At 37.8% G+C, this 25,918-nt stretch overlaps 1 protein-coding gene across 1 annotated transcript in view; it reads right to left on the bottom strand.

Moving 5' to 3' along the window:
• Nucleotides 1-654: 654 nt before the first annotated feature.
• The window catches only part of LOC139181472 (RNA polymerase II elongation factor ELL2-like), a 143,436-nt gene continuing 118,172 nt past the window's right edge, over nucleotides 655-25,918 (bottom strand). Inside the window, exon 4 of the mRNA XM_070784996.1 lies at nucleotides 655-2,542. Within this exon, the coding sequence (XP_070641097.1) occupies nucleotides 655-2,542 (1,888 nt within the window). The remainder of the gene's footprint in view (nucleotides 2,543-25,918) is intronic.

Genomic DNA, 25,918 nt, shown 5'->3' with positions numbered 1-25,918 from the left:
TTAAAAGCTTTGCATGTTTGACCACATAAGTTGTTCTCTCTAAGATAAAATCAAGTTTCATCCTTGATCAACAAACTTAATGAAACGAAAATGTGTACTGCTTGAAGAATCATGGTATTTTCTATAATTTTCTAAACATCTGTGTTTTAAGGATGAACTTGCATAAGTGTTAAAAAAGCAAAAGAGGCTATATTTATTCAAAAGTACTATCCATTGCTCATTATAAGCTTTTATTTTTTAAATGTGTACAAGTTTGTTTCAAAGTCACTGGATCCTCAGATGTTTTGAAAAGAACAAAAAGAATGAAAACAAATTTTGAGGTAGAAAAGAACAGATGAAACAGCTTCAGAAGTACATAAAAGGCAAAATAAAATAAAAAGTAAATGATAAGAATAAATAAAAAGAAACTTAAAAAAAGAAACATAAATCAACATAAAATAAAACAAACTAATCAAATAAAAATAAAGAAACATAAAGCTAATAAAAATAAAATTAAAAAAAAAGAAAAAGGAAAATTACAATAGTACTACTGATTGTTTCAACAGCGAGGCTTCATCCTTTTCGAATCTTAGAGTTAGTAACTTGAAATTTTAAATAAATAAGCTTACATTTATTTACTCTGGTTCTAGAACTATTCTCAGGCTATGACTGTATTCACTGCTGGTCATAATTATTTATCAGCTCTCTAATGTGAGCCAGCTTGTTATAGAGATATTGGCATCTGAGTTTTTCTTTAAAATAATTATGATTCATCCGTTTCATCTTCTGATATTCTAGTGAGATTTTTTTATTAATATCTTCATATTCTCTTGAATCTGGAGGAAACTTCTCCTTTTGTGAAGTTAGATAAACAAATATTTTAGAAAAAGGCATCAACGTTTCATGCAAGGCCTTATATTCCTCATAATCTACTCTAAATTCCTTCTCATAACGCTCACGTTGCTCAGAGGAAGTTATAGTGACGTAGCTAGTCAGAAAATCTGGAAGCTCAGATGTTGAACAAGTCTTCCCAGTGGGAGTGCAAACCTTTGCAACTTCTTCACTTGAATTTGGTTTTGCACCTTCATCTTGTCTTTCACTATCTGTCTGCTGTTTCTCCAAAATCTTAATACTGCACTCTTTGCGTTTTGCTTTATATTCTGTAAATTTGTATTTGAATTCCTCACTAGTCAGTGAATGCTGTTTCTCCATATGCTTCGGATACTTCATTGTAACCGAAATAGAGGTTACTTTTTGCAGAGAGTGTTTACTCTGTTGGCACTCAAAAATTCTACTGCTTTGACTAAACCTGTCAACAGGTGGGTCTTGAGTCTCAGGTCCTTCTGTAATGCTAGAATAACTACACTTAGAATAGACAGGCTGAAGATAATTTGAAGTCGGAAGGTGGATGTTGGACAATGACGGAGAGCTAAGATTGGTGGTAGATTCAGAGTATGGTGGGTGACCCATGGCAGATATTTCACTAGTGTTATTCAAACAATCACTTGATGCTGGCTGTTGTTTAGTTGTCAGGTGAGATATTCTAACTTTTTTGTTCTTTGAATAATCAATGTCAGCTGAATTGTAAAGTTGTTCCTGAGAATGAAAAGATATTTCATCTGTACTAGAATCTGTAGAAAATTGTGGATGGTCAGTGCCAGTAACATTGAGAAGTGGATGTACTTTTCTGGAAAGCACTAACTCCAATGTCTGCCTGTCCACCTCACTGTACCCAGGCCAGTCTTTTTGGAGCTCTTTAAAAACACAATTCTTTAAAGAATATGAACGATTCTGAGTATTCAGATGAGCTACTTCCTGCAAAATTTTTCCAAGGGAGTCCATCTCCTCTTCAGTCATTCCGTCTCTCTGAAGTCGAACAAGAAGTTCATGTTTCTTGTAGTCCTTCAGTGCTAATAAGTGAATTACCCTGTCCCGATAGGTTCGCGCATGAACACTATAGGGCACACGTGATTTACGGATTGTGTAAGCCAGGTTAATAGGAGTTGTTCTTTTTCTCTCAGGCACTGGATCTGGAGTGACTTGAGGTGCTTTCCGAATTGGCATTGTATTTGCTACATATGGTCTTATGTATTTCTGTTTGTTGTAGGGTTTCTTGTCTGCCTGGCTTTTTCTCACTTGCATCAAGAGCTCAGAGTAGATTGCTGTACAGTCCGTCTCGTTTTCTTGCATCTGATACAAGCAACTGGGCTGTAAAGGATAACAGCTGGAGATATCTTGTTGCATATGGTCTTGATGGTTGTCTTTATTCACATTTGACAACTGAAGGTGAAACCTGTATCCTTCAGTAGGTGAATTGTCTGGGGGAATTTTCATAAGCTCTGGGAGTCCTTGGAACGGAAGATAAGTCTGAGGCATTACTGAGTTTCCATGGTTGCCACAGGAATCAGTTGCCTGAATGGCTGGCCTAGGAAGCTGCCTGAGTAGCACAGAGCCATGGGCTTGCCTTGGCTCTGTACCCTCTGCCTCATCCACTGCCACCGCTCTTTCCTGAAGCACCACTTTCCCCACTTCTCTGCCTCCGGAAGCTTTCATATAGTCATATCTGTAAAGATCAAAGTTTACACAGTAAAATACTTCAGAAAAGAATGCCTTTCTCTGGCTGAAAATGTTTCTCTTAGGCTGTTGTTTATAAAACTAAGAGACTTTTCACCCATGTAACAAAAGCAAGAAGTGCCTGGTTGACATAGAACTTGGAGAGGTAAATGTGGTGGAAAGATCTAATCACTCTCCTATGTTCTTCCTTTCACATTTTTCATTCCTCTTCAGGAGGAACTGTTAACCTTAAGTGGAAAGTGCTGAATTATTCTCTGAGCTCAGTACATAATCTCTTCCCAGTAAACCCAACATCAAGTAGAAGTACTTAATGGGAGGATTAACAGAGGTCTCAAGCTTATGGAAACTAGAGAGGGCTTCCACATAATATAATTAACATTAATTTCTCCTTGCATTTACTCTGACATGCACGTGGGCTGTTGAATCCTCCTTGGGATTTGAGCCTGCCCTATCAACAGGTGATCTCACTTGATAGCTAAACACACTATTTTGTTTAAATAGTGGGTAAAAGCCAACAGTTTAGAGGTGCTCATTTCTCTTTCTCAACTAACCATCACCAATGAATAGAAGGAATTTTCAGCTCCTTAGCTTGCCTCTTCTGCCCATTATTCTGCTTATTTGCATTATTCCTAAAGATGATCCTCAACAGATCACAGGGTTACCCAGGTAAAATTGCCCATGCTGAAAGAAATCTTGCAGCCACTCATGCTAGAGATGTACAGTGGAATTACAGAATGCACACAGATTATAAGAAATTCCAACCAGTTCCAACAAATTTCACCCTAAAAAATATAAGGCACAATTCTCCCTCCTCAATGTCTTCACATTCCTAGCCCATCTTATTCTCAGATTTGTCAACCTTTACTGATGGCAGCATCTTTCACCTTATCACACAACTAGAAAACCTCAACGTCATCTTCTGCTACTCCCTCAAATATACTTCTCATTAATTTCCCTCCAAAACAATTATTAAGCCACCAAATACATCATTCATCCAATAGATAGTTATCTAATATCTATCATGTGCCCAACAGTACTCTAGATGTTTGGGAATATGACAATGAACAAAACAGAAGCAAACAAAAATCCTTGTTCTCATACTGCTTACATTCTTACCAAGTCTTTCTGCATAACATTCAAATCCACCCCTTCCTCTCCCACACTACAGCTATTGTCATAATTTAGGCCAAAAGTATCTTATCCAACATCATGTCCTCTCTTCCTAACTTGATTTCTTGCCTGCCATCTTTTCTTCTTTCTGTCTTCAAAATATCAACTATGATTCCAATCAACTGTACTCTAAAACAAGTCATAGTTCTCATTACTTAGAGAGTAAAATTAATGAAAATGTGCTCAATATCACTAATTATCAGGGAAATGCAAATCAAATCACAATGAGCACCTCAGACCTGTCAGAATAGCTATCATCTAAAAGACAAGAGATAACAAGTGTTGGTCAGGATGTGTGGAAAAATGAACACTCGTGAACTGTTGGTGGGACCATAAATTGGTACAATTACAATGAATGACAGTATGGAAGTTCCTTAATCAGTTAAAAATAGAACTACCATGTGATTCAGCAATCCCACTCCTGGGTATATAGTCAAAAGAAATATGAACGAGATCTCAAAGATATATCTCCACTCCCATGTCCATTGCAGCATTGTTCACAAAAGCAAAAACATAGAAACAACCTAAATGTCCATCATTTGTTGAGCAAATGAGGGCATCATCAATACTCTCTACTTGTGTCATTCATATTAGGTTTAGCCCATTAAATTTCTACTCATCCATCCATATGACCTTCCTCTACTCAAAACTAATACTTCCCTTCATGACAGTCCCAAAGCACAGTGGATCTATGAAAAACACCACACATCTTATCATTTATTACTCATGTGTCTGTCTCCTCTACTAAATTCTGATTCCATACCTGTGGCAACTACATTCTACACAAATTTGCATGATCCTTTTTTTTTTGTCCCTAGTACCTCCCTCTAGAATTAGCAGGTGCAAAGTAGAAGGCACTCTCTAAAATATTTGTCAAAAGAATGAATAATAGTACCTTTGCTTTTCTCCTGGAAAAAATATATTACTGTCACACCAAGAGGTTAGATTAAGTCTGTTAATGACAGTGAGATGTTCTGTTTCTCTTTAAGAATTTTTTCATGTTCTTGTTAATGTCCCAGTATTTTTGTATTTTAGAAAGTGAAATCACTGTTGCAGGGACAATGCAAAATACTTCAGAAAAATCAATTAACTACTGAAATATATTCAGCCATATAATGTTATAGTGTACGTACAAATGCTTTTTTTTTTAATTCTTCTTGGAGACCTCTAGTAGGCACAGAAAGTAATAATATATCCTTCACTATCTTTATGCAAAATCTGGAAGAATAAAATACTTCTAGGATAGTTCTATTCCCACAGGAAATAACAACAACAAAATATTACTTAGTAAGAGACTGGAAAGGGAGGCATAAATATCAAAATAGTACTAACAGATATAAAAGAAGACTTGAAAACATGAAGAAAGATTTCATGATTTCTGAAAAGATAACTGAATATTGTAAAGATGTCAAATATTTCCAAATTATTACATGCATTTAGTAAGATCACAATAAAAACTTCAGCAGGATAATTTTCTTTAAATCTATCAAAATTATTATAAAATTCAACTGCAAGAAGAGTGAAAAGAATTTCCACAAGGGAGCTGATAACATGAAGCTACAATAATACAGTAAAGAACTATCATAACACTTTGAAAATGAGTAGAAGTGAACAGATATCTGAGGTAGCCCAAGAATTTATTTAATAAATCATTTAAAAGACCACCAGTAATCAATGTAGAAGGGTAGATCATTGCATGAACACTGCTTAAACAAGTTATCAACATTTTAGAAAAAATACCAAATTGGAGTCTTCTTTCAAAACAATGTAAATTCCAAGGTATCACAGAGTTAAAAAAAAAAAAAAAAAGCGTAAATATACCGGAAATGCAACATTGTAACTTAACCATAGTTCAATACAAATAGTATTAAAATAATAATAAATAAATGTTCATATACACACAAAATAAAACCATAATATAACAAAAGAATTAGAAATTAAACATACTGGCAACAATAACATAGAAAAAAAATGAGCATAATTTATTGCATACACAATAATTGTCATATTAAAGTACACTAAAATTCTATCTCATCAAGGTCAAAAATTGGTATCAAAGTAAAGAAAGCTTGAGAAATAAAACTAGATTTCTCTGGAGGCACACAGGACTGTATAATAATTGCAATCCAAGTAGGAATGCTGAAAAGTTATTTGTATAGGCTTTAAGAAAAAGCTAATCGATCAAATTATTGAATACTATCCTAACTTTCTTATTAAGTAGGTAGCAGTAATAAATTATATTCTAAAAATTGACTTTCTCTTCCAGAGGTCCCAAGATGGTGGAGGAATAGGAGAGACCACTTTTCCCCCAACAAATTCATCAAAAGATCATTTGAAAGTTGAGCAACTTCCACAAAACAACTTCTGAATGCTGGCAGAGGACACTAGGCTCCCAGAAAGGCAGTCCAATCTCTTCAAGAGGAGGTAGTACAAAATATAAAAGATAAAAACAGAGACACAAAATTTAGTGACAGAGACTCATCCTGGGGAGGGAGTCGTGAGGAGGAAAAGTTTCCACACAGTAGGAGATCCTCTCACAGGTGTATGTAGGGGGAGTTTTGGAATCTCAGAGGGCAACATAACCAGGAGGAGAAAAAAAAAAAAAAAAAAAAAAGCACAGAATACACACCTAACCACAACCACTAGGGGAGACAGAAAAGTGGCTCAGTTGCTTGTGTCCACCACCAGTGAGTGGGGACTGGGCAAGGAGGTGCACACTCAATCATCAGTCCTTAGGGTAAGGACCAGGCCTGAATGCCATGAGGACAATCTGAGGGAGTAATGTGAGACAGCAACCCAAACCCTGGGATCACCAGAGAGACAAAAATAAAGGATCATTTCCACAAAAGGCTCTAAGGCCTCATGATGACCCCTGGTGGACTCACAGAACAAAGGATTGAGCAAACTGGCTGCCATATAGGGCCCTACCTCCTGGAAGCAGAGAGGCAGTTGTGCAACAGCCAGAGCTAGAAGGCAAGGGGCTGTGGCAATCTTGTCCCAAGAGACTGCATCTTCCACCAAACTGTGAGCAGGCTCCCAGTTGCTAACCATATCTTCCTAGGATCCTGGACAGTTGACATCTGCCAGGAGTGTCAGAGCCTGAGATGAGCCCCCAGAAAAGACATGGCACACCTGGGACTCTGCTCTCGTGGCACACCCAGGAAACTGAGTGGCCAGGACCAGGGAGGTGAATAAGATGCATGGCCCACCTGGGACAGTGCACTTGCCAAGCACTCAGTCAACTGAGCTGTACAGAGCTGGGAAGGGCACAAAATGCACAGCCCATCTGGGTCTGTGCCCCTGTGGAGCACATGAGAACCGGAGTGCTTAGTCCTGGGAACTGCATGAAATGCAGGGCCCACTTGGGACAGTGCCCCTGCAGAGTACCCTGGAGCCTGACCAGTGTAGACCTGGGAAGTACACACTTCATTGGGCTGTGGCAAACCCGGTGTGGTCCATCCACTGCGAACACTACCCACACATGCCAGTGGTATTTGTTTGCAGTGTTCCTCCCTCCCCACAACACAATTGAACAAGTGAGTCTAAATAAGTGGCCACCTTCAGCCCCTAGTGTCAGGGCAGAAATTAGAAACAGAAGAGACTTGCAAACAGAGGAAGCCAAAATAAACAAAGAAGGGGGAACTGCTCTGGAAGTGACAGATGTATCAGATTAAAACCCTGCATTTAATACTGGAGATTGTGCATTTGAGGGGCACCTATAGACCTTGAGAACAAGTACAAGCTGGAACAAGAGACTATCTGACACTGAACTGACCCCACACTGCCCACAACAGCTCCAGAGAAATTCCTAGATATATTTTTACTATTATCACTTACTAATTTTTTAAAATTTAGTTCTTTATTACTTCTTTAACTTTCATTTTTATAGCCTACTATTACCTATCCAAAAAAAAACCTATTTTTTAAAACAAATTCCACATATTTTAAAAATTGTTTGTGATTATGTTTTGTATTTTTTATGTTGTATTTTTGAGAGTCTAACATTTATTCTAGGTTTTTAATCTCTGCTTCTTGACATTTCTTTATCAATCTTTTACCTCTAAGAATCTAATTTTCAGTATCAATTTTCCCTGAGGGATTTGATAACCAACTTGATTGCTCTCTCCCCTTTTGACTCTCCCTTTTCTACTCCAGGTCACCTCTATCTCCTTCCTTCCTCTTCTCTTCTCTATATAACTCTGTGGATCTCTCTGGGTGTTCCTGGTTGTGGAGAATTGTTTTGCAAATAACCTAGGGGTTTTATCTTCTAGGCTATATGGATGGAGAAGTCTTGAGGCTACTGCAGGAGGAGGACTGAAAGCCAGAAGCAGGAGGCTTAATTACAAAACTTTAGAACGTCAGAGAACTCCTGACTCCAAGTAACATTAATAGACAAGAGCTCACTCAAAAGTCTCCACACCTACACTGAAACCAAGCTACAGTCAAGAGCCAACAAGTACCAGTGAAAGACACACCATGCTAATTCTCCAGTAAAACAGGAACACAACCCTGAACATGAAAAGATGGGCTGCCCAAAGCCATGCCAAACCTATAGACATCCCGAAACTCACTACTTGATACATTACTGCACTCCAGAGAGAATACATCCAGCTGCATCCACCAGAACACAGACACAAGCTTCCCCAACCAGAAACCCCTGACCAGCCACTAGTGCAACCCCACCCACAGGGAGCAGACTCCACAATTAAGGGGAACCATGAACTTACAGCTTGCAGAAATAGAACCCCAAACACAGTAATCCAAACAAAATGAAAAGACAGAGAAATATTCAGCAGGTGAAGGAACATGATAAAAACCCACCAAACCAAACAAAAGAGGAGGAGATACGGAATATACCTGAAAAAGAATTCAGAATAATGATAGTAAAGATGATTCAAAATCTTGAAAGCAAAATGGGGTTACAGATAAATAGACTAGAGACAAGGATTGAGAAGATGCAAGAATGTTTAGCAAGGACCTAGAAGAAATAATGAATAATCAATCAATAATGAATAATGCAATAACTGAGATCAAAAGCACTTTGGAGGGAACCAACAGGAGAATAACTGAGACAGAAGAGAGGAAAATTGAGGTGGAAGAGAATGATGGAAATAAGTGAAATAGAGAGGAAAAAAGAATTAAAAGAAATGAAGACAACCTCACAGACTTCTGGGAAAATGTTAAACACCACAACATTCAAATCATAGGTGTCCCACAAAAAGACACAAAGAAAGGGCATGAGAAAATACTTGAGGAGATAATAGTTGAAAACCTCTCTAATATGGGGAAGAAAATAGCCACCCAAGCCCAAGAAATGCAAAGAGTGCCAAACAGGATAATCCCAGGGTGAAACACCCAAAGACACACATTAATCAAACTAACAAAGATCAAACACACATACTAAAAGCAGCAAGGGAAAAGCAACAAATAACACACAAGGGGATCCCCATGAGGATAACAGCTGATCTTTCAATAGAAACCCTTCAGGCCAGCAGGGAATGGAAGGACATACTAAAACTGATGAAAGAAAATCCTACAACCAAGATTTTTTGCAGACAAGAAAAAGCTGAGAGAATTCAGCACCACCAAACCAGCTCTTCAACAAAAGATAAAGGATTTTCTCTAGACAGAAAACACAGACAAGGTTTACAAAAATGAACCCAAAACAACAAAGTCAATGGTAAAGGGATGCTACTGCTGCTGCTAAGTTGCTTTAGTCGTGTCCGACTTTGTGCGACCCCATAGACAGCAGCCCACCAGGCTCTGCCATCACTGGGACTCTCCAGGCAAGAACACTGGAGTGGGTTGCCATTTCTTTCTCTAATGCATGAAAGTGAAAAGTGAAAGTGAAGTCGCTCTGTCATGTCTGACTCTTAGCGACCCCATGGGCTGCAGCCTACCAGGCTCCTCCATCCATGGGATTTTCCAGGCAAGAGTACTGGAGTAGGGTGCCATTGCCTTCTCTGGGTAAAGGGATAATACTTATCAATAATTACCTTAAACATAAACGGGTTACATGCTCCAACCAAAAGACAAAGACTAGCCGAATGGATACAAAAACAAGACCCCTTTATATGCTGTCCACAAGAGACCCACCTCAAACCTAGTGACACATACAGACTGAAAGCAAAGGGCTGGAAAAACTTATTTCATGAAAATGGGGAGCAAAAGAAGGCAGGAGTAGCAATACTCATATCAGATAAAATAGACTTTGAAATAAAGACCGTGATAAGAGACAGAGAGGGACACTATGTAATGATCAAAGGATTAATCCAAGAAGAAGATATAACAATTATAAATATATATTAACACCTCAATACACAGGGCAAATGCTAACAAGTGTATAAGGGGAAATTAACAGTGACACAATAATAATGGGGGACTTTAATACCTCACTCACAACTTTGGATAGTTCAACCAAACAGAAAATTAGCAAGGAAACACAATCTCTAAATGATACAATGGATGAGTTAGACTTAATTTATATCTATAGGGCATTTCACCCCAAAACAATGGAATTCTATTTTTTCTCACATGCACAAGGAACATTCTCCAGGATAGATCACATCCTGGGCCATAAATTTAGCTTTGGTAAAATTTTAAAAATTGAAATCATTTCAAGCATCTTTTCTGATCATATGGTGGTAAGATTAGATATCAACTACAGGAAAAATCCAGTCCATTCTGAAGGAGATCAGCCCTGGGATTTCTTTGGAAGGAATGATGCTAAAGCTGAAACTCCAGTACTTTGGCCACCTCATGCGAAGAGTTGACTCATTGGAAAAGACTCTGATGCTGGGAGGGATTGGGGGCAGGAGGAGAAGGGGACGACCGAGGATGAGATGGCTGGATGGCATCACTGACTCGATGGATGTGAGTCTGGGTGAACGCCGGGAGTTAGTGATGGACAAGGAGGCCTGGTGTGCTGCGATTCATGGGGTTGCAAGGAGTCGACATGACTGAGCGACTGAACTGAACTGAACTGACAGGAAAAAAAACTATTAAAAATACAAACATATGGAGGCTAAACAACACACTTCTGAATAACCAACAGATCACAGAAGAAATCAAAAGGGAAATCAAATTATGCATATAAACAAATGAAAATGAAACCACAACAACCCAAAACATATGGGATTCAGTAAATGCAGTGTTAAGAGGGAGGTCCATAGTGATACCAGTCTACCTCAAGAACAAGAGAAACATCAAATAAACAACCTAACTTTACAACTAAAGCAACTAGAAAAAGAAGAAAAGAACTCCAAAGTTAGTAGAGGGAAAGAAATAATAAAAATCAGACCAGAAATAAGTGAAAAAGAAATGAAGGAGACTATAGTAAAAATCAGCAAAACCAAAAGCTGGTTATTTGAGAAGATAAATAAAATAGACAAACTGTTAGCCAGACTCATCAAGAGAAAAAGGGAGAAGAATCAAATCAATAAAATTAGAAATGAAAATGGAGAAAACATAACAGACAACACAGAAATACAAAAGATCATAAGAGACTACTATGAGCAATTTGGGAGATATGGACAAATTCTTAGAAAAGTATAACCTTCCAAAACTGAACCAGGAAGAAAGAAAATCTTAACAGACCCATCACAAGCATGGGAATCGAAGCTATAATTAAAAATCTTCCAAATATACAAAAGCCCAGGACCAGATGGCTTCTCAGGTGAATTCTACCAAAAATTTAGAGAAGAGCTAAAACCTATCCTACTCAAAATCTTCCAGAAAATTGCAGAGGAAGGTAAACTGGCAAACTCATTCTATGAGGCCACCATTACCTTAATACCAAAACCAGACAAAGATGCCCCCCAAAAAGAAAACTACAGGCCAATATCACTGATGAACATAGGTGCAAAAAATTCTGAACAAAATTCTAGTAAACAGAATCCAACAACATAGTTAAAAAATCATACACCATGACCATGTGGGCTTTATCCCAGGGACACAAGGATTTTTCACTATTCACAGATCAGTCAATGTGATACACCATATTAACAAATTAAAAGACAAAAAACATATGATTATCTCAATAGATGCAAAGAAAGCCTTTGACAAAATTGAAAACCCATTTATGATATAAAACTCTCCAGAAAGCAGGCATAGAAGGAGTATACCTCAACATAACAAAAGCCATATATGAAAAACCCACAGCAAACATTATCCTCAATGGCAAAAATTTTAAACCATTTTCTCTAAAATCAAAAAAAAGACAAGGGTACCCACTCTCACCACTATTATTCAACATAGTTTTGGAAGTCCTAGCCATAGCAATCAGAGAAGAAAATGAAGTAAAAGGAGTCCAGATTGGAAAAGAAGTAAACTATCACTCTTTGCAGATGACATGATCCTCTATATAGAAAACACTAAAGACACCACCAGAAAATTACTAGAGCTAATAAATGAATATAGTAAAGTTGCAGGATATAAAGTTAACACACAGAAATCCCTTGCATTCCTATACACTTACAATGAGAAAACAGAAAGAGAATTTAATGAAATAATCCCACTCACCATTGCAACAAAAAGAATAAAATACTTAGGAAAAATTTTACATAAAGAAAAGATCTACATATGTAAAAAACTATACAACACTGAAGAAAGAAATCAAAGATGACACAAATCGATGGAGAAATATATCATGTTCTTGCTTCGGAAGATTCAATATAGTGAAAATGAGTATACTACCCAAAGCAATCTATAGTCAGCGCAATCCCTATCAGGCTACCAAAGGTATTTCTCACAGGACTATAACAAATAATTTCACAATTTGTATGGAAACACATAAAACCTCAAATATCCAAAGCAATCCTGAGAAAGAAGAATGGAACTGGAGGAATCAACCTGCCTGACTTCAGACTACACTACAAAGGTACAGTCATCTAGACAGTATAGTACTGGCACAAAGACAGAAATATAGATCAATGGAACAAAATAGAAAGCCCAGAGATAAACCCACGCACCTATGGACACCTTATCTTCGACAAAGGATGCAAAAATATACAATGGAGAAAAGACAATCTCTTTAACAAGTGGTGCTGGGAAAACTGGTCAACTACTTGTAAAAGAATGAAACTAGAACACTTTCTAACATCATACATAAAAATAAACTCAAAATGGATTAAAGATATAAATGTAAGACTAGATACTATAAAACTCTTATAGGAACAGATAGGCAGGACACTCTCTGACATAAATCACAGCAAGATCCTCTATGAACCACCACCTCCCAGAGTAATGTAAATAAAAACAAAAATAAACAAATAGGACCTAATTAAACTTAAAAGCTTTTGCACAATGAAGGAAACTATAAGTAAGGTGAAAAGGCAGCCTTCTGAATGTGAGAAATTAATACCAAACGAAACAACTGACAAATAATTAATCTCCTAAATATAGAAGCAGCTCATGCAGCTCAATACCAGAAAACTAAACAACCTGATCAAAAAATGGGCCAAAGAACTAAACACACATTTCTCCAAAGACATACAGATGGCTAATACATGAAAAGATGCTCAACATCACTCATTATCAGAGAAATGCAAATCAAAACCACAACGAGGTACCATCTCATGCCAGTCAGAATGGCTGCCATCTAAAAGTCTATAAACAATAAATGCTGGAGAGGATGTGGAGAAAACTTACACTGTTGGTGGAAATGCAAACTAGTACAGCTACTATGGGGAACAGTTGGTGGAAATGCAAACTAGTACAGCTACTATGGGGAACAGTGTGGAGATTCCTTAAAACCTGAAAATAGAATTGCCATATGACCCAGCAAACCCACTGCTATGCATACACACCAAGGAAACCAGAATTGAAAGAAACACATGTACCCCAATGTTCACTGCAGCACTGTTTACAGTAGCTAGGACATGTAAGCAAGTTAGATGTCCATCGGCTGATGAATGGATGAGGTAGTTGTGGTGCATATACACAATGAAATATTACTCAGCTTTAAAAAAGAACACATTTGAGTCAGTTCTAATGAGGTGGATTAAACTGGAGCCTATTATACAGAGTGAAGTAAGTCAGAAAGACAAACACTAGCAGAGTATATTAACGCATATATATGGAATTTAGAAAGCTGGTAATGATGACCCTATAGGCAAGACAGCAAAAGAGACACAGATGTAAAGAAGATTTTTGGAGTATGTGGGAGAAGGTAAAGGTGGGACGATTTAAGAGAATAGCATTGAAACATGTATATTACCATATGTAAAATAGATGACCAGGGCAAGTTTGATGCATGAAGCAGGGCACTCAAAGCTGGTGCTCTGGGACAACCCAGAGGGATGGGGTGAAGAGGGATGTGGGAAAGGGTTTCAGGATGGAAGGACACATGTACACCCGTGGTTGATTCATGTCAATTTATAGCAAAAACCACCACAATATTGTAGAGTAATTATCCAGCATCCAGTTAAAATTAATTATTTTTTTTTAATTTAAAAATAATTGAATTTCTCTTAAAGTGTCTAGCTTGCCTTGTTATTACCATGGAATAGATGTTTAGTTCACAAGGCACTGTGTGATTTGTTGAGATGACAAGCAAAATGACTACACATTAATGTGTTTTGAAAGGCAACTAGACAATCACTGTCCCATTCTGGCAAGCCATTCATAATTCTACCCTGCTGCTGCTGCTGCTAAGTCGCTTCAGTCGTGTCTGACTCTGTGCGACCCCATAGATGGCCTCCCACCAGGCTCCGCCGTCCCTGCGATTCTCCAGGCAAGAACACTGGAGTGGGTTGCCATTTCCTTCTCCAATGCATGAAAGTGAAAAGTGAAAGTGAAGTCGCTCAGTTGTGTCCGACTCCCAGAGACCCCATGGACTGCAGCCCACCAGGCTTCTCTGTCCATGGGATTTTCCAGGCAAGAGTACTGGAGTGGGGTGCCATTGCTTTCTCCGATAATTCTACCCTACTCTCCAGCAAATGCTGAAGCAGCTAATATGACAAAACATTATGAATCGATCTTAGTATGCTTTGGTGATGCTTCAAAACCTGCCTTTGACCACTGTGCTTCACTCCAGTCAATCTAACAAGGCTGCCAAACTCTAAACTCTGGGCAGTCCTCTGTAAGAGAGTAGGCACCATGGGGAGCTATTCCTCCCACCTTACATCAGGTATCCTCGATCTTACTGATATCCATCCCATACCATTTACTAGTTTTGTAGTCAAACAGAGTAGTAACCCATTAGATCCTGTCTGAATCATTTGCCAGTTATCAAACCTCTTCAGACCTGGCCTAGTTTAGGACTAAATTCTACCATTTCTCACCTATCCATTGTCCTGATCCAAATTCTGAGCTCCAGGAGAGCTCTACTATCTCCTCCATGTGTCTTCACACTGTTATGAACTTCGTTTGGTACGGAACCAAGTACATTCCTTTCCTTCTAGAACTCTGACATCACAGGGAGCAGCCCCTCTCTAGCATGACTCATCTCCCACCTTAAAGTGAAACCCCCTTTTCCTATAAGATGCTGTTTATCTACAACCCTTTCAAAATGAGCCCACTTCTTTTCTCTGACTCTTTGTACCTATGAGTTGGAAAATTAGAATATTTTCTTCCTTGCTTTCTAGTGATAATAGGAGAACAACTCATTGCATGGGGAGAACAATTGATTGCATGGGGAGCTGTGCCTCCTCCCTTACACCAGGTATCCTAGATCTTACTGATATCCATCCTATATCATTTACTAGTTTTGTAGTCAGAGTAGTAACTAGTTAGATCCAGTCTAAATAATCTGCCAGTGAAACTCCCCTTTCACATAAAATGCTGCTTTATCTACAACTCTCTCAAAATGAGTCCACTTCTTTTCTCTGACTCTTTGTACCTCATGTTGGAAAATGAGAACATTTCTTTCTTGCTTTCTAGTGTTAGTGATAGGAAAACAATCAATTACTCATTCACTCATGAAGTTACCCCCTCTGGTGAGGTACAAACCAGCTAGTTATAATCCTTATACCATAAAACTCCTAACTCTGGTCTACTCTCTCTGGTGTACTCACAGCACTCTTTTCTCAGGAATATTGGCTTCAGCCATACTGACTTTTCTTTGTTTCCCTAAAACATACCAGTCTCATTCCTGCCTTGAGGACTCTGTATATTCTGGTTCCATGCTGGCTGTATTCTCATTACCAATCTGCCTCCTATGCCTCCACAGACAACTCTCTCTGTCAGCAAAGCCTCTAGTCATTTTTTTTAGTCCCAGTTTAAACACTCTTAATAAAGCATCTATTAGTCAGGGACTCAGCAAGAAACAGATGGCATGTCCAAACTAGAATAATTAAAGAAGTTTAGGTTAACTAAGACACTATATACAGACATGGACATATATAGGCAAATTTCAAGAGACTCCATACCTTAGGGCAACTAACACCACTACAGCAGGAGACAAGGTAGGAGGGAATTAAATGATAAGTGTGACATGGAGAAGCACAGATAGTCAAGGGACAAAACCAGCCCAAGATAGTCATGTGAGGAGGGAGCTAGAGAAATGAATATATCTACCTTTTTATCCTGTCTTGTTCTATTCTACCAAACAATCCCCACTAGCCAAACTCTACCAGAAATTAGAGGACACTGTGTATTCCATACAGGTCAGCTTCCTGTAACAGAGCAGATCTTCACTGATACTCTGGAACAAATCAGTTTTCCCTATTAAACACTATGTAGCACTCTGTATTTATTTTCTTTATAGATAACTAAGTATATATGTTGTCCTTTTAGTAAAAATACTCATCCTTAGGTATTAAATTATTGGAAGGAATTTTATATACTTTATAATATACAATCTATACATTTTGTAATACACAGCCTAATGTTTTAGCTCACAAATATGAATTTGCGACAGCATTCACATTTCTCTTGCTACGTATATACCAGTGAAAGTGAAAGTCACCCAGTCATGTCTGACTCTTTGTGACCCCATGGACTATACAGTCCATGGAATTTTTCAGGCCAGAATACTGGAGTAGGTAGCCTTCCCCTTCTCCAGGGGATCTTCCCAAACCAAGGATCGAACCCAGGTCTCCTGCATTGCAGGCGTATTCTTTACCAGCTGAGCCACAAGGGAAGCCCAGTAGTCAATGCCAAAGTCCTCCACAACACTGCAGAACATGCTAATAACACTGATGGCTTCAAAAGGCAATATTTCCATCAAAATTTGAAGGCACAGACTGTGCTTATCAGGCTCATGTTTCTGTGTATGCATATGCACTGATTATAGATTAACATTATTCTTTGTAATGTTTCTTGTTTTTTGATTCAGAATTTCATAGCTTTATGGAATAAATTCTTCTCTGTACTCAAATTCCTTTCCTTAAATTTTCCACAGTAATCTGCTACAGTGCTATGATATGTTTTCCTCAAAATACCATGAAATAGAATATAAGTCCACAAAGACATTTGGAAATGCCCTCTTTGAAGAAGTGTGTGGAGTTTGATTAATTCAGTACTTCTCTTGTGTAGAAACCATTTCATGGGAAGATTATGCCCCCACCTTTCTACCTCCCTGAAATTGCCTGACTCAGTGCTGAGATCCTTTTTACGGCCAAAGTTATGTTGTATCTTTTTTCCCCCTAATTCTCTAAGTAAAGAGTGAGAAAAGTCAAATATCAAGATCCATCCTTTACAGGAACCTGAGATAGTAGCCATTCTCTTGTACTCTGATCTCCTCAACACTGATAGCCATTTACCTTTTGATTTTTAAGAAGTTTTGCTTTCCATTCAGAACTGAATATTACAAATGCAAATATTCTTCAAGGCCCTGATTATAGTTCTAAAAATGCCTCCTTGCTAAATGAAATACCATTAAGACTGAAATTTCCCCAATCATGTAATAATGCTAAGCCCATTCTCAAATGACCTTTTGGACAACTGTAGGCATTCTTTGTGCTGTCCAGTAAAGACCAGCATGCATAGGGCCAAACAGGTGTTTGCTGAATCAGTGCAGTGACACTGTGTTTTATCACTGTTTTTAGCAGCCAAGACTACACAGTCAAAAACGAAATATTCTAAACAGTGACTCCATTTCATTAGCATAACTTCTGAATATAATTTAATCTGTTTCAGACTTTTGGCTCAAAGTCACTTTAATGTCCTCATATTTTTCTATATTATAGTCTATTTTATGAGCTTTCATGAATTAAAAAAAAATACCATTAAAGAGGTATTTTTGTCTTCTTCCTGATGCTTTCAGTTTGAGATTACATCTTTATCAGATTAGGAGAACTATCAAAGAGGGACAAACTCATTCAGATAATATGGGGGACTAGCCATGTTTTTAAAGTAATGTTAAGCTGGTGTTTTCATCCACTGAACCAATTCCTTGTGTTGGTCATGTTTTAGAGATGGTTAGCTGGATTCAACATAGAATGCTCTATGAGTAACCTCAAAGGATAACAATGTCTCCCTACGATCTTACCATAAACTGAACCACAAAAATCTGACCAGGATTATCAAAAGTCAGTAATTACATAGTATCATTCCTTAGACTAATAGACTTTTGCCAAGAAAATGCACTGGTCATAGCAAACACTGTCTTTCAACAACACAAGAGAAGACTCTACACATGGAAATCACCAGATGGTCAACACTGAAATCAGATTGATTATATTCTTTGCAGCCAAAGATGGAGAAGCTCTATACAGTCAACAAAAACAAGACCAGGAGCTGACTGTGGCTCAGATCGTGAACTCCTTATTGCCAAATTCAGACTGAAACTGAAGAAAGTAGGGAAAACCACTAGACCATTCAGATACGACCTAAATCAAATCCCTTACTACTATACAGTGGAAGTGAGAAATAGATTTAAGGGCTTAGATCTGATAGATAGAGTGCCTGATGAACTATGGACTGAGGTTCATGACATTATACAGGAGACAGGGATCAAGACCATCCCCATGGAAAAGAAATGCAAAAGAGCAAAATGGCTGTCTGGGTAGGCCTTACAAATAGCTGCAAAAAGAAGAGAAGCAAAAAGCAAAGGAGAAAAGGAAAGATATAAGCATCTGAATGCAGAGTTCCAAAGAATAGCAAGAAGAGATAAGAAAGCCTTCCTCAGTGATCAATGCAAATAAATAGAGGAAAACAACAGAATGGGAAAGACTAGAGATCTCTTCAAGAAAATTAGACATACCAAGGGGATATTTCATGCAAAGATGGGCTCGATAAAGGACAGAAAAGGTATGGACCTAACAGAAGCAGAAGATATTAAGAAGACATGGCAAGAATACACAGAACTGTACAAAAAAGATCTTCAAGACTCAGATAATCACGATGGTGTGATTACTGACCTAGAGCCAGACATCCTGGAATGTGAAGTCAAGTGGGCCTTAGGAAGCATCACTACAAAGAAAGCTAGTTGAGGTGATGGAATTCCAGTTGAGCCATTTTAAATCCTGAAAGAGGATGCTGTGAAAGTGCTGCACTCAATATGCCAGTAAATTTGGAAAACTCAAAACTGGCCACAGGACTGGAAAAGGTCAGTTTTCCTTCCAATCCCAAAGAAAGGCAATGCCAAAGAATGCTCAAACTACTGCACAATTGCACTCATCTCACACGCTAGTAAAATAATGCTCAAAATTCTCCAAGCCAGGCTTTAGCAATACGTGAACTGTGAACTTCCAGTTGTTCAAGCTGGTTTTAGAAAAGGCAGAGGAACCAAAGACCAAATTGCCAACATCCACTGGATCATGGAAAAAGCAAGAGAGTTCCAGAAAAATATCTATTTCTGCTTTCTTGACTATGCCAAAGCCTTTGACTGTGTGGATCACAATAAACTGTGGAAAATTCTGAAAGAGATGGGAATACCCGACCACCTGACCTGCCTCTTGAGAAATTTGTATGCAGGTCAGGAAGCAACAGTTAGAACTGGACATGGTACAACAGACTGGTTCCAAATAGGAAAAGGAGTACATCAAGGCTGTATATTGTCACCCTGCTTATTGAACCTCTATGCAGAGTACATCATGAGAAATGCTGGGCTGGAAGAAGCACAAGCTGGAATCAAGACTGCAGGGAGAAATATCAATAACCTCACATATGCAGATGACACCAACCTTATGGCAGAAAGTGAAGAGGAACTAAAAAGCCTCTTGATGAAAGTGAAAGAGGAGAGTGAAAAAGTTGGCTTAAAACTCAACATTCAGAAAACGAAGATCATGGCATCCAGTCCCACCACTTCATGGGAAATAGATGGGGAAACAGTGGAAACAGTGTCAGACTTTATTTTTTTGGGCTCTAAAATCACTGCAGATGGTGACTGCAGCCATGAAACTAAAAGACGCTTACTCCTTGGAAGAAAAGTTATGACCAACCTAGATAGCATATTCAAAAGCAGAGACATTACTTTGCCAACAAAGGTCCATCTAGTCAAGGCTATGGTTTTTTCAGTGGTCATGTATGGATGTGAGAGTTGGACTGTGAAGAAAGCTGAGTGCCGAAGAATTGATGCTTTTGAACAGTGGTGTTGGAGAAGACTCCTGAGAGTCCCTTGGACTGCAAGGAGATCCAACCAGTCCATTCTGAAGGAGATCAGCCCTGGGATTTCTTTGGAAGGAATGATGCTAAAGCTGAAACTCCAGTACTTTGGCCACCTCATGCGAAGAGTTCACTCATTGGAAAAGACTCTGATGATTGGAGGGATTGGGGGCAGGATGAGAAGGGGACGACCGAGGATGAGATGCCTGGATGACATCACTGTCTTGATGGATGTGAGTCTGAGTGAACTCCAGGAGTTGGTGATGGACAGGGAGACCTGGTGTACTGCAATTCCTGGGGTTGCAAGGAGTAGGATATGACTGAGCGACTGAAATGAACTGAACTGAACTGATTGCTTAGACATTAGTCTGACTAATTCTGCTGGTGAATATGCCACATGTTTCCTTACTTTTCCTTTATACTGAAAGAAACAAAGCTTGAAAGGACTTCAGCTTATTTTAGTCAATCCTTTCCTTTTATAGCTGAGGAGGAAACTGATGTCCAGTAAAGAGAAAAAAGATACCGTAGATAACAGTATTTTCTATATCTCAGGTCATCCTATTCCTCACTCAATGTTCTGTGCACATTTAGAATATGAGTGAAATCAGATAATGATAATAAAGTTACAGTCATAGAAGTAAATTGAGAATCTGAAAGCTGTAGTGGTTTAGAATGTTCAACATGGAAATAAGTCATTTCAGTTGATCCAACCAACTCCTCACCCTGTATCTTAAGCCCAAAGTGGCATGAATGAAACATTCACTATAAAACAGTTGCCTGTGTGCATAGATCCATGAGTAATGCACTGTAGTAATACTGACTTTGTTATATGTGGGGACATCATAAAAAATCACAAAACATTGGATCAACCACACAATTATGTTATATCCAATTCTTCCAGTGTCAGAAGTACATGGCCATAAATGCCCAGAGATGAACTGAACTGAATTTATGGAAAATTTGACCCCAATATGTCTTTGAACAATGTAAGTAAAATTTTTTCAACCTCACCTCTTAACTTTGATGAAATTCTCTTTTGAGGTGATCTCAAAATAATTCCAACACCAATTTCCATAAGCCAAATAAATTACAAGGAAATTACTTAGGAAACACATGAAAGATTAAGGATAGAAACAGTGACAAAAATTAATTGATTTTTTGACTTCAGTAATTTGTGACTGGATAAATCAGATGACAGGAACCTCGGGTTTCAAACTAAACTAGATATTTTGAGAGAAATTTAAAGTAACATCCATGAAAAAGCTCACTGAGTGTGAGCTTCATATAAAGGCTGAAATTTGGTATTTTATATATAAAATAGAATGGAAAAATAGTGATATGTGCATGTAATTACCAACTTTTATTACCAGAGTTACTATTTATATTATGAGAGGAATGCATATTACAGCAGAAAGATCCCAGCTCTTCAATTAAGATAAACCTGGCTTTAAAATTCGATTTCATTCCATATTGTGAAATTAATTAACTTCCCAGAAGTAAAAATTCCTCAGCTATAAAATATAGATCACTATATTAACTCACCAATTTCATTTTTACATCAAAATTTTCAGTAAATGGTAACTGAATCATGTTTAATGAATAAAATCACCCTAATATCATCTCAGTCACTAAAATTAAAAAAGATGCTGGAAATGCCAAATATATAAAGTAAAGATGAGACATTTTTAGCACATTGATATTTCTCTACTTGCTGATCAGAGTGTTTTATTACTTTTTGAAAGTAACCTCTCTATGACCATCAGCACTTATATTTGAGTTATTCACTTTTCTTTCAAACATAAATCAAAGACGTCAAGTTGAATTTGAAGTATATACCAAATACATACACAACCTTATGCAAAATATTTTCTTTGAGTCACATCTTAAATTACTGGAAACTGAATAACCATGCTGGTGTGTATTTTGTCTTAATAAAACAAGAAGAGAAAAATATTAGGGAGGCATTGACTGAATATAAAACTGTTAAAATGTCTTATTCCTTAGTACTTTTCATAGGCTACACAATGTCCTGAGAGGATTCATTATGAGAAAAATATCATTCACAACTTCAAGCCCTTACTCTGGAAGGAACTAATGAGAAAATAAAATTAGAAAGTGAGACTTCATCTTCACTTTCAAATAAGTAGTCTTAAGTTTTCTTCTTATGGAAAAACTTTAAATTATCTTGTTACAAATATATGTGAACCATCCAATTTTGCAATTTTCAAGTGAAATCCAGCACTTTACACAAATCTGTGTGTAAGAGTGTAGAGACCATCTAATCTTAAACTGTGACATTATCCACTCAAGTCTTTGACCAGCCCATTCCCAGAGGAGTTTAGAAAATCTTTCACTACTGGACAATGCATTTTGTAGCCTATTTTCAGTGTTTATCACGACAGTAGTTTGGACTCTGGTTCAGTCCTGGAAGAAAAGAAAGAAGGAGTCCATTGGTCTGGACTCCAAAGTTGAGCATCTTACCACCTTTTACAGTATTCAGAATAAACCCTGAAGCAAAATGTTCTCATCTCTTACCTTGCTTTTTATGAAGTATCTTAAGTCAGAAATTGGAAAGGAATTTAAAGGCAAGCCAGTATTAGAATGGAAAGAGCCTCATGCACACTTTTCCAACATCTCTCTGAACATTTTGAAAGGGTTTTAGAATAGAGACAAAATATGACTCAAAATACATTGATGGCCTTATAGGAAAAAAAAAAAAAAAAATGATGTTTCTGCCTCCGCCCACACCCCATCATTGCACACTGGAAGGAGTCTCTCAAAACAGACATTTAATGTAAAGCACTTCGTTTGTTTTATTCACTGCTATAACTTCTGCTGGAGCAACATGCATTTTCATATAACTTACTTGTTAAAAATTTTAAGCCAAAAAAAATTTCTATGCAGTTTCTTGTAGCGCCTGACCAGTATGCCTTTGTGTTAGCATCGTTATGTTTTTTTTTTTTTTTAATTTGTTGAATTAAAAACTATTGCATGGGTTTTATTTAAAAAAAAAAACAGACATTTGTACACATTCTAAACTGAAATTATATTGGAAAAAAGTATCCTGTCTTAGCTAAGAAAACAAAGGGAAATGTAATTATGATTAATCAACAAAGATCCTTAAGAGGGAAATAAAATGGTATGGGGAGGGAGGAGGGAGGAGGGTTCAGGATGGGGAACACATGTATACCTGTGGCGGATTCATTTTGATATTTGGCAAAACTAATACAATTATGTAAAGTTTTAAAATAAAATAAAATTTAAAAAAAAGAGGGAAATAAAATACCAAATTTCCAGTCCTTACCCTTAAACACACAACAAGAAATTTCTCAAACTATAAAAGGACAACTTGAATAAGGTGAACACTACAATATAAACCTTAAGCCTATCATAGTTACACAAAATCAAACTTCTCAGGGGTGGTTACCTCTAATAATTCATGAACATTCCCCATGTTCTGGTCCATAGTAACCATCCTCAGATCTTTAACCAATGTGTATATATATATGTATATGTATGTGTATATATGTGTGTGTATGTGTGTGTATATATATATATATATATATATATATATATATATATATATATATATCCTCCTTTGTGATAGCACACTCCCTAACTTCATAGAAAGAGATTTACTATGCAAAAAAAAAAAAATCGACAGGTAAAGGGATCTCCTGATCATCTGTTCCTCAGAATCATCGAAACTCCTTTATTCATAAGATCAGAGCCACAGTTGTGTCTAAATCAAGCCAAAATGGAAGATCTCAAAGAAGTAAGAGCCTTTTTTGAGGGAAAAATAATCTGATATATGTAGGATTATTGGGACTGAAACCATGGACGTTCAGACTGCCCGATTTAAATCTCTATCGAAACTCATATGATACCCACATAAACCATAAGCTGCAGAAGTACAGAATAGCTAGGAGCCTATTAGAAAAAGTATCTAGATTTTCTATCAGTCTTGTAACTGATAGAAAACCTTGTAGTTTTCTATCTTTCTATCAAGCTACTAAACTTGTAGTCAGAAAACCCATTGTGCAGAGATGTAGATTTGTTTGCAGCTTCAGAGTCATAATTAAAGTAGCCATTCTCTGCTCTCCTACAGCACACAAACCAAATTCTATTTTCCAATAGCAAAATATTTCTAGGTTTCCAAACTCATTATGCTCATCAGAGATTGCTGCTTAGCTAGAGGCGAGAGGGTAAATATATATACTAGTAGCAGACAGAAGGAGAAGGCAATGGCACCCCACTCCAGTACTCCTGCCTGGAAAATCCCATGGACGGAGGAGCCTGGTAGGCTGCAATCCATGGGGTCGCTGAGGGTCGGACATGACTGAGCGACTTCACTTTCACTTCTCACTTTCATGCATTGGAGAAGGAAATGGCAACCCACTCCAGTGTTCTTGCCTGGAGAATCTCAGGGACGGGGGAGCCTGGTGGGCTGCCATCTATGGGGTCACACAGAATCGGACACGACTTAAGTGACTTAGCAGCAGCAGCAGACATAAATTGGGAGTTTGTTCACAATTTTGGAATGAGTCAGAAACAGCTAACATTCCTGTCTTCAGTGTAAATCCAATTATCTGTGGTCAACAGATAAATAGAAATTAGACTTTAGAGAGGTCTTCATCTCTAAGCCCTCACTAAGATCCTAACGCCTATTATAGCTCAAGAGACTAAATCTTTAGAGAAGTTCAAAGAGAATATTATGGAATGCCAGACATTGAGTCTAAGTCAAGAAATGATTGCTAAGAGAAATCTGTATTCCAATTCCACAAGGATTACTCTGAGTGACGATCCCTAACAGAGACCTCAAGCTTCTACCCAGGACTTCTGGACCAAGTTGATTACCAGCTTCCATCTAAGATCAATGAAACAAGATGATATATTGTCATGTTTTAATCTGTTTTTGATCTCAATTTTCGTAGCAATATTCTGTCCTCTTTTACTGTAGTAAGGCTATTTCTAAATATGTTATTTAGTGATTTTTAATCACTTCTTGATGTGAACCCAACAGCTAGTTACAATTTACATGTGAACTAGGTAACACATAAAACCCACACTGACTGGTTTATGCACATTTTCCTTTCAGTTCAGTTCAGTTCAGTTGCTCAGTCATGGACTCTTTGCGACCCCATGAATCACAGCAAGCCAGGCCTCTGTCCGTCAACAACTCCCAGAGTTTACCCAAACTCATGTCCATCGAGTCGGTGATGCCATCCAGCCATCTTATCCTTTGTTGTCCCCTTCTTCTGCCCTCAATCCCTCCCAGAATCAGGGTCTTTTCCAATGAGTCAACTCTTTGCATGAGGTGGCCAAAGTATTGGAGTTTCAGCTTCAGCATCAGTCCTTCCAATGAACACCCAGGACTGGTCTCCTTTAGAATGGACTAGTTGGATCTCCTTGCAGTCCAAGGGACTCTCAAGAGTCTTCTCCAACACCACAGTTCAAAATCATCAATTCTTCAGTGCTCAGCTTTCTTCACATTCCAACTCTCACATCCATACATGACCACAGGAAAAACCATAGCCTTGACTAGATGGACCTTGGTTGGCAAAGTAATGTCTCTGCTTTTGAATATGCTGTCTAGGTTGGTCATAACTTTCCTTCCAAGGAGTAAGTGTCTTTTAATTTCATGGCTGAAATCACCATCTGTAGTGATTATGGAGCCCCCCAAAATAAAATCTGACACAGTGTCCAC

This window comes from Bos indicus, chromosome X, assembly GCF_029378745.1.
Source record: "Bos indicus isolate NIAB-ARS_2022 breed Sahiwal x Tharparkar chromosome X, NIAB-ARS_B.indTharparkar_mat_pri_1.0, whole genome shotgun sequence".
Taxonomy (NCBI): Eukaryota; Metazoa; Chordata; class Mammalia; order Artiodactyla; family Bovidae; genus Bos; species Bos indicus.
Note: the sequence above shows the minus strand (reverse complement) of the source record. Positions and strands in the feature narration are given on the sequence as shown.